Source organism: Vombatus ursinus, unplaced genomic scaffold (assembly GCF_900497805.2).
Source record: "Vombatus ursinus unplaced genomic scaffold, bare-nosed wombat genome assembly UNPS02001287.1, whole genome shotgun sequence".
NCBI classification, from domain to species: domain Eukaryota; kingdom Metazoa; phylum Chordata; class Mammalia; order Diprotodontia; family Vombatidae; genus Vombatus; species Vombatus ursinus.
The window spans coordinates 17,833,483-17,842,575 of NW_020941065.1; the positions used below are offsets into that span (position 1 = coordinate 17,833,483).

The 9,093-nt window shown below is 52.6% G+C and overlaps 1 protein-coding gene across 1 annotated transcript; it reads left to right on the forward strand.

The window, feature by feature from the left end:
• Positions 1–5,209: 5,209 nt before the first annotated feature.
• LOC114044801 (cytochrome b-c1 complex subunit 9) lies at positions 5,210–8,282 on the forward strand. The gene is made up of 2 exons (XM_027864488.1): positions 5,210–5,387; positions 8,082–8,282. The coding sequence occupies exons 1-2, from the start codon at positions 5,238–5,240 to the stop codon at positions 8,121–8,123; spliced, it is 192 nt and encodes a 63-aa protein (XP_027720289.1). The 5' UTR covers positions 5,210–5,237; the 3' UTR covers positions 8,124–8,282.
• The last annotated feature ends 811 nt before the right edge of the window (positions 8,283–9,093 follow it).

The window sequence follows — 9,093 nt, forward strand, 5'->3', positions numbered from 1 at the left end:
GGCACGCCTACCGCCTCATCTCTCAAATCCCTCCCTGCTTTCACTTGGGATGATTCGCCGTCATCTCCTGCAGGAAGCGACGCACAAGGCGCACTTTTGTGGGGGCAGGTGTGAGTCACGGCTCCCCAAGCTGCAGCGGAGATGACCTTGGCTCAGATGTTTGCTGTGCATGTGGAACGTGGAGGAGACAGACTGGGGGAGCAGATGGTGACCTGTAGCCCCACTATCGGAAGGCTGGGAACTAAGTCCTACAGAAAGGTAAACTGTTAGTCAATCACTACTGTTGTTCAGAGCCAGCAAGAAGGGCCTTGGCGGGCGAGTGCAGGGAGCGCTGGATTCAGAAAGAAGGCTCGGGTTCAAATCCTGCCCCAGAAACTTGCTAGCTTGTGATGCTGGCAAGGCACTTCTCTGCCCTGGGCATCGGTTCCTCATCTGTAAAATGGGGGTGGGGGGCTGGCGTCCATGACTCTAGGGTTCTTGTTAGCGCTACCTTTGCGATCCTATGACCCCAAGGTGAGAGGACCCCTCGTGCTGCGGCAGTAGGAGGACTCAGACAAGAAGGGCACAGGATGGAGCCGGCATGGCTGGGGCACTATCTGCACTGCCGGAGGGAACGTCCAAATGGATGGGGTCACAACTCCACCGGAGGATTCCTGCTCGTAATATCACTGTCATCGTCTTTGAGCCTTGAATGGGGAAAAACTGCTGGGGAAACTGGAAAGCTCCAATGTAAAATGGGCTGGAGAAGGAAATGGCAAAGCACTCCAGTCTCTTTGCCAAGAAAACCCCAAAGGGGGTCACGGAGAGTCAGACACAACCAATCGACTAAACAACCACAAGACATAGACCAAAGTCTCACCCCGTATGCCAAGGTAAACAAAACGGTACACGAGGGCCACTAGGTGGCGCAATGGATAGAACACCGGCCCTGAAGTCAGAAAGACCCGAGTTCAAATCTGCTCTCAGACCAGATACTTGACACTTACTAGCTGTGTGACCCTGGGCAAGTCACTCAATCCCAACTGCCTCGCAAAAACAAACAAAAAACAAACAAACAAACAAAAAACACAGTACAGGATTTAGACACGAAGGCTATTATTATAAGTACATTAGGAGAGCAAGGAATGGGGTCCCCGTCAGATCCATGGAGAAGGGGAGAGTTTAGAACCAAACAAGAGCTAGCGAGCATTATGAGATGTAAAAATAGATGATTTTGATTACACGAAATTGAAAAGTCTTCACAAACTAAGGCCGTGCAGCCAAGATTAGAAGGAAAGTAGGAAACTAGGGGAAATTTTTTACAGCAAGTTTCCTTGATAAAGCCCTCATTTGTCAAATACAGAGAGAAATGAGTCAAATTTATAAGAAGACAAGTCACTCCCCAACTGATAAATGGTCAAAGGATATGAATAGGTGGTTTTCAGATGAAGATATCAAAGCTATTTATAGCCACATGAAAAAAAGCTTTGAATCACCACTGATTAGAGAAATGCATATTAAAACAACTGAAGTACCACCTCATACCTATCCGACTGGCTAATATGACAGAAAAGGAAAATAGCAAATGTTTGAGGGGATGTGAGAAAACTGAGACACTAATGCACTGTTGGCGGAGTTGTGAACTGATCCAACCATTCTGGAGACTGATTTGGGATTATGTCCAAAGGGCTATAAAACTGTGCATACCTTTTGACCTAATAATACCATTACTAGGTCTGTATACCAAAGAAATATTTAAAAAAAAAAAAGGAAAAGGACTTCTATGTACAAAAATATTTATAGGGGGCAGCTAGGTGGCACAGTGGATAGAGCACCGGCCCTGAAGTCAGGAGGACCTCAAGACCTCAGACCAAATCCGGCCTCAGACCAAACACTTGACACTTACTAGCTGTGTGACCCTGGGCAAGTCACTTAACCCCAATTGCCTTAAAAAAAAAAAAAAAAAAAACAAGGAAAAAAATATTTATAGCAGCTCTTTTTGTGGCGGCTAAGAATTAGAAACTGAAATCAATTGGGGAATGGCTATACAAGCTGTGGTATATGAATGTAATGGAATACTGTTGTGCTATAAGAAATGACAAGCAGGATTTCAGGAAAACCAGGAAAGACTTACATGAACTGATGCAAAGTGAAGTGAGCAGAACCAAGAGAATGTCATACACAGTAACAGCAACATTGTAACAATGATCAATTGTGAAAGACTTAGATCTTCTCAGCAATACAATGATCCAAGACAATTCCAAAGATCTCATGGTGGAAAATGCTATCCACCTCCAGAGAAAGAACTGATGGAGTCTAAATGCAGATTGAAGTACACTTTTTAAAAAACTTTATTCTTCCTGGAGTTTTTTTTTGGCTCTGTTTTCTTTTATAACATGACTAATATGGAAATGTTTTGCATAACTGCACATGTATAACCTTTATGCTTGCCATCTCAGGTGGAGGGAGGGAGAGAATTTGGAACTCAAAATTTTTAAAAACAAATGTTAAAAATTTTGTACATGAAATTGGAAAAAATATTTTAAAAAATAAAATAAAATGGTTAAAAAAAAAAGGAATTTGAGCCGGAGTTTTGTGACTGGAAATGAAGAATTCTTCCCATCACACAACCGACCTCCACCCCTTGTAGCATGCTTAAGGCCACTCTAGGATGCAAGGGTGATGGGGACCAGAGAGGATGGGGTCTGAAAATGGCTGCACAACTGTAGGATGCTACACAGCGGGGTTTAGAACCAGCCCTGTGATTTCATTAATGCAGAGAACTCCCAGGTGGGGAAACTCCCTCCACCCTAACCATGCAGGTTAGTGTCGTTGTTGCAATTTACCAACTTAGAGAGCACAGAGAAGGAGGCTGGCTAGAGTCACACAGCCAGGAGAGGCCCCAGGCAGGCGCTGGGCCCGGGTCTTCCTGGCCCTGAGGCCAGCTCTCTCCAAAGGGCCTGAGACACATCTGTAGAATTGCAACATTAAAAGGAACGTTAGAAATCACAGCATTTCCAGCTGAAAAGAACCGCAGTGGAAGGGATTACAGACGGGGTTATGGATGACCTCTAAAGACCTGAGAGAGATGCTCTGTGAAGGACGGGAGGGAGAAGACACATAAGAATCACCCCTAAAGAGGGAAGGCACGAGGGGGCTGCTATCAGCCCCGGCGCCTCACCTTCCTCTTCTGTGAAATGAGGAGGTCCCTTCCAGCTCCATGAGGGAATGCCTGCCCCCAAGCAGCGGAGCAGAAAAGGCTCATTGGGCCCTAGATGAAGGGCTTTCAAAGCACATCCAGGCCAAAGGTCTCATCTTTACAGAAGAGGAAACTGAGTCCTAGGAAGGTTTAATCCTTCTGCCTGAGGTCCTACAGGGAGTGAGCGGCATAGCCAGGATTCACATCGAAGCCCAGCAGCGCTGGGAGCGGGCAGTTCAGGAGTGAGGACAGGACAGGATAGAGGCGTGGGGCCGTGATAACTGGACCCTGGGAGCTGACCGGAGAATGCAGGGAACAAAGTATAGCGGCCCAGGACGGCCCCCCGGGGCTCAGGAGAAGGATGGCGATCTGAGGGTAAAGGAGACTGGGGCAGAGCGGTCACGGCGGTCAGTGGTGCACCAAAGGAGAGCAGCGTCGGCCCCAACACAGAGGGAGGATGGAAAGCACACAGATGGAGCTGGAGGGCTGGCAGAGGCAGAAAGGGCTTGAGAAGTGAGCCTGGCAGGCAGGGAGAAGAGGCACCAGGGGCAGACGGTCCGTCTAGGGGCGCGTACGGGAGGCAGGGCGCTCAGAGAGGCCAGCGGGCGCTCAAGAAACCAGCAAGTCTGAAAGGGGGGCAAGGGCACGGGGGAACATGTTTCCTTTCAGACACGCTGAGTCTGAGATGGCGATGGGCCAACCAGAGAGAGGTCAGGGCTGGACATATAGACATGCACGTATATATGTGCATGCACGGCGATACAGACGTAGCTGTGGATAAGAACACAGACACGGCCACAGGCATAGGGATGGAGAGAATAGGGATAGTCAGGAACAGAGACAGGTATGGGTAGAGGCAAAATCACAGAATCTAGACGTGGGGCTCAGAAGCCATCTGATCCAACCCACTCATTTTACAGAGGAGGAAACTGAGGCCCGGAGAAGCGGGGTGAATTTCCCAAGTAAGTTTCGGAGCACAGATCCGAACCCAGGTCCTCCGGCTCCAGATCCGACTGCTCAGCAGGGTCAGGAAGACCAGAGTTCGAAGCTCACTTCTGACACTAACTGATCCTGGTCAAGTCAACCATCCCTGCCCTAATCACCTGTCAGTGTCCCTGGATGGGCCGTGTCAACCAACTGATAGCCACTTTCCCCTGTGACATAGTCCCTCCCCCCCTTAGAATGTAAGCTCCTAGAGGGCAGGCACCGTCTTCGCTTATGTTATCTGGACCCGCGCTCAGCACCTAGTAGGCGCTTAATGAGTTCCTTTTCGTGCACTCATTCGCCCCTCGCCCTCTCTGTGCCTCAGTGTGCTCCTCTGTCGGATGGGCCACAGGCCCCTCGCGCTCTGTCGCCCTTAAAGAGCCGCCGCCGGCGGTGGTCCCTACTCCGGCCCCAGGCCGTCTTACCTCCTAGCCCGTAGGGAGCTCAGGCTTCCGCTCCAGAGGACGCTCAGGGAGCGCTCCCCCCTCCGGCGCGATGGTTTGCCCCGCGTCCCTGCCCAAGACCAGCGAGGACGAGCCCAAGTGCCCACTGGGAGAGGGGAAAGGGGACACCAATTCTCCGGTCCGCGCCCCTGCGTCGGTACCTTACCTGGTGCCGCGGTCCCGCCCACTCCTCGCGTAGTGCTCTCTGGGAATCGTAGTCCGTCTCTCTACTTCAGCCTGGGGCTAAGACGCCTTCCCAGAAGCCTTTGGGTCACGGAATAACGTGAACCTGCGGGGGAGGGGAAGAAAATGGCGTCCTAAAGGCGCGCGCTGCTCTCTGGGAGATGTAGTTCAAGCGCTCCATTTGGTGAGTTTGTGCAGGCAAATAAAAAAAGTTCAAACCGACCCTTGGATTGGTCTACCTAAATATGGTGGTAAAGGACTTTTTGACCAAAGTTGAGACCAAAAGAGAGTCGGGAAAAAAAGTTGAAAGGGCTCCGAACTTCTGAGGAAACTACAAGTCCCGTGAAGCACCTTGCGAGGAAGCGGCCCCTCCCCGTAACAAGAAGACTGAGGCGCCGGCGCGGGCACGGGCGCAGGCGCACGCGCGGGCGAGGCCGAGCCGGCGAAAGATGGCGTCTCCGTCGATGCTTGGGCAAGTGTACTCGATCTTGTTCCGCAGGACGTCCACCTTCGCGCTCACCATCGCCGTGGGCGCCTTGTTCTTCGAGCGCGCCTTCGACCAGGGCGGCGACGCCATCTACGACAGCATTAACCAAGGGGTGAGGGCGGGGGTGGGGCCTGGCGGCCCCTGACCTTGGGCCTCGGGAGGGCGCGACTGGGCCCCGGGGCCGGACACTGATCGACTCGGGGGCCGGGCGGGAAACTGAGGCTGGGGGAGGGGCTTGGAGGACATCCGCCCGCGACCCCCTCCCCCCCGGCCGTCTGGTTCCGCCCTTGATGAGGCACAGACTGATGCATGCCATTGCCCAAGGTCGCAGGATTCCAGAGCTGGGAAGGACACCAGCCCCTCATCTTTGTTTTACAGAGGGGGAAACTGAGGCACGTTGCAGGCAATGTCACCCGATCATGGTTACACCTAGGGTCTAGAGCAGAAAGCCCATTTAGACCAGATTCCCAGTTTTACAGCAGGGGAAACTGAGGCAGAGCGAGGGGAAATGACATGGGGAGACCACGTGACCACAGATAATGAGCACGTGCAAAATATATACGTACAAAGTAAGCTGGGGGGAGGAGGGGGCACCCCAACAAGGGGGGGGTCTCCTGGACAGAAGCCCCCTTCCCATCTTCTCCATAGGTCTGTCCCCAATGCCTCCTGCAGGAGGAGGGATGTGTCCTTTCATAAATGCTCATTGACAGTATTCGAACTCGGGGCCCTCAGTTTCCTCATCTGTAAAAGGAAGAGGCGGTGGTGTAGTGGTAAGTGATAGAGGGCCAGATGCAGAGTTAGGAAAACCTGAGTTTGAATCCCGCCTTAGACGGTACTAGTGACCTTGAAAAAACCACTTAATTTCCTGGGTCCCCTTTTCCTTCCTAAAATGAGGGGGTTCGGGCCCCTTCCTCTCGCTGCTCTGACCCCACGATGGGCCAACATCTTCATCCCAGATGAAGAAACTGAGGCCCAAAGAAGTTGTGACTTGCCCAGGGTCACACAGGGATTTGAACCCAGGCCATCAGACTAAATATTTGAGCTGAGTCTTATAGAAAATGGAAGTCCTCTAGGTGAGAAGAGAGAAAGGGCAGTCCAAGCATGAGGAACAGCCCGGGCAAAGGCTCAGAGGTAGGAGATGGCATGGGCAGAGCAGTTAGGCCCGAGTTTTTGAAAGTGTAGGAGCCTTTGTGGAGTTTGAACTCGATGCTAAAGGCAGTAGGAGCCACTGAGGTTTCTTGAATGGGGACCTGGCATGCTCAGAACGGGAGGGGAGGAAAGAATGAGCCTGAGGTCACACAGGTCTCCTGGAGGGGTTGCCCATAGGCTGGGTACCCTGTGTTTCTAGGCCCTGCCCACTTGAGAGACATCTGTGGCCTCTGGGCTGGTCACCTCCAGCTTGACCCTGTGGCCGTTGGTAGTGTCATCCTTGAAAACCAGCAGGAGGGGCAGCTAGGTGGTGCAGTGGATAGAGCACCGGCCCTGAACATTTACTCGCTGTGTGACCCTGGGCAAGTCACTTAACCCCAATTGCCTAAAAAGAAAATAGCAGCAGGGTGGTCCTGAAGGCCCTGCCCAGCTGTAGAGCCTCAGCTCACCTTCTTTTGGTCGGGGTCCAAGGCTGCCCACAGCACTAACATTGCCCTGTGGTCAGCACCAGTGACCGCACTTTCTTTGCAAAAGTGGCACAACTGCCCTAAGTTGGTGGTGATTCCAGAAGGAGTATTTGGGGGTATGCCCCTGCCTGATGTCCTTCTAACTGTCCAAGCCACTGATGGTCAAGAGAACCCAGGGAACGATGCCCTCGTGGTCCTCGGGGCCTTCTCCCAAAGTTCCCTATGATACTTTCTTGACAAGCTCAGTGTTGCACACGCAGTTTGTGAAGTGATTATAAAGTGGTGGCCCTGGCCTGGGCCACTGCTCCGCAGTGTCTTTCCCAGGCTTGCTGATGCCATCCACTGACCTCTGTGTTGTCTGTCTGTCTGCTGCTCTCCAGGACCTTGGCTTACTGGGCAGTCCTCACTGCCTTCTTTCCGATGCTGGTTTTGTGCATTTGAACTCATTTTCTGGCAGCTTAATTGAACCAAAGGCAACATGGTGTGGTGGAGATGAGAGGGAATTAGGAGCCAGAGGACTTGGTCTAATCACGGTTTTGCTCCTTAGCTCCCTGCTCTGGGCCCCAGTTTCCTCCTCTGTAAAATGAGAAGGTTGAAGTCGATGGCCTAGATCTGAGGTCTCCTCCAGCTGTAGCCTGGAATGGGATGAGGTAGATTTACTGTACCCGAGAAAGGTGAGTTTTACAAAGTGAGAGTAGCTGGAGAGCCTTGCTGAGGGTCAGGGAGCCCCAAGAGTGGTGGGATTCCCCAGCTCTGGGAGCGTCCGTAGACCAGCGGTCCTCAGCTTAGTCAAGGAGCATCGAAGCAAAAGACCTTTGAAGATGAAAGCTAGCTAAGAGACCTCCCAAGGGGGCCTGGAGCCCCACGTCTCTCTCCTCGAGGGTCAGCGTGTCTCCAGGTGGGCCACTGCCCCCGGGTACCCCTTCCTATGTGTCAGAGGTCAGACGGGGAAATCAGAAAGAGCTCCTCTTCAGGGAAGGATTGAGGGCTCCGGGTTTGACAGATTCCCTAGGGCGGGAGGTGGGGTGGGGTCCTTCCTCACCTAAGGAAGGACCAGGCCCTGTCGACCACTGCAGTTAACATGCCCACTTCCGTCCATTCTTGTTGGGAAGGTGGGGGGCCAGCGACGGCAGAGAACTCGGACTGTGGATGGGGATTCCACGTCCGTGGCCTTTGTCTTCTCCATGCAGAAGCTGTGGAAGCACGTTAAGCACAGGTGGGAGGAGAAGTAGCTGCTGACGCCAGGCGCGAGCTCAGGCCACGGGACGGATCCACGGCCGGGGAGAAGGCCCAGTCAGACCTGCACGGACGTGTTCATGGCATTCGTCACTCCACCTCTGCTCCATCTGTTCCGAGAGCCGGCAAATAAAGAGGATGTGAATTATCTGTGAGACCTGCCTCTGGTTCAGTTCTGTCAGTGGGTCCAGGGGTGTGATGGGGCGTGGGGTGGAGCATTATTTGGCACCATCAATCTTACTCCAGTCCAGGGAGATCGAGCTCTCCTAAATTATCCCTTTTGCTAAGTGGAAGAACAGGTGGGCATGGCTGCCCTGAGCCATCCCCAAGTAAAGCGGTAAAGCCGGGAGGTCAGTGGGGTCTGAGAAGGCCCAGCCTGATGCAGGCCGCTCCTCCCGGGGGGGTGTTACGCTGCACTGGGTCTGCTTCACAGTATCCTGGCCCAGCAGTCGGTCAGCACGCATTTAGAGTTTTCTTGCCAGGATCCACAGCCATAACATAATCTCTACTTCCCAGGTGTTAGATGTGAGTTCTCACGATCGTGGTTCAAAACAGTTTCTACCACACTTGCGCAGTAGATAGAGGGGTGAAGTGATGGAAAATTGTGAGGCTGTTGCTGGCAATGTGCATTCTTTGTCTGTTGCCCTATAAAGCAAGTGGGCACTGGTCAGTGACTGGGGACCCCCATGGGGTGAATGTGCAGACTAAATGGCGTGTTTGCCTCAACCGGCCCCTACTGAGGTTGGAGGGGATTTAGGGGAGAGCACAAGTTGTGCCGGTCTTGATTGACCCCATCAAGATGAGACATAGTAGCTCCCCCCTCTCACCCCGGCCCCTGTGAGAAGGCTTGTTAGGCAATGCTGTAGGAGTTGGTGTTCCCATTACCAGCAAATTCCCTTTGAGAAGACTAGACCCTAGTAAGCTTACTAATGATGACTCCATTCCTGTCTGACCCGGTCAAAAGCC

Coding starts and splice junctions, on each gene's coding strand:
- LOC114044801 (XM_027864488.1), top strand. CDS start 5,238: ATGGCGTCTCCGTCGATGCTTGGGCAAGTGTACTCGATCTTGTTCCGC. Junction 5,388..8,081: donor ACGACAGCATTAACCAAGGG/GTGAGGGCGGGG, acceptor TTCTCCATGCAG/AAGCTGTGGAAGCACGTTAA.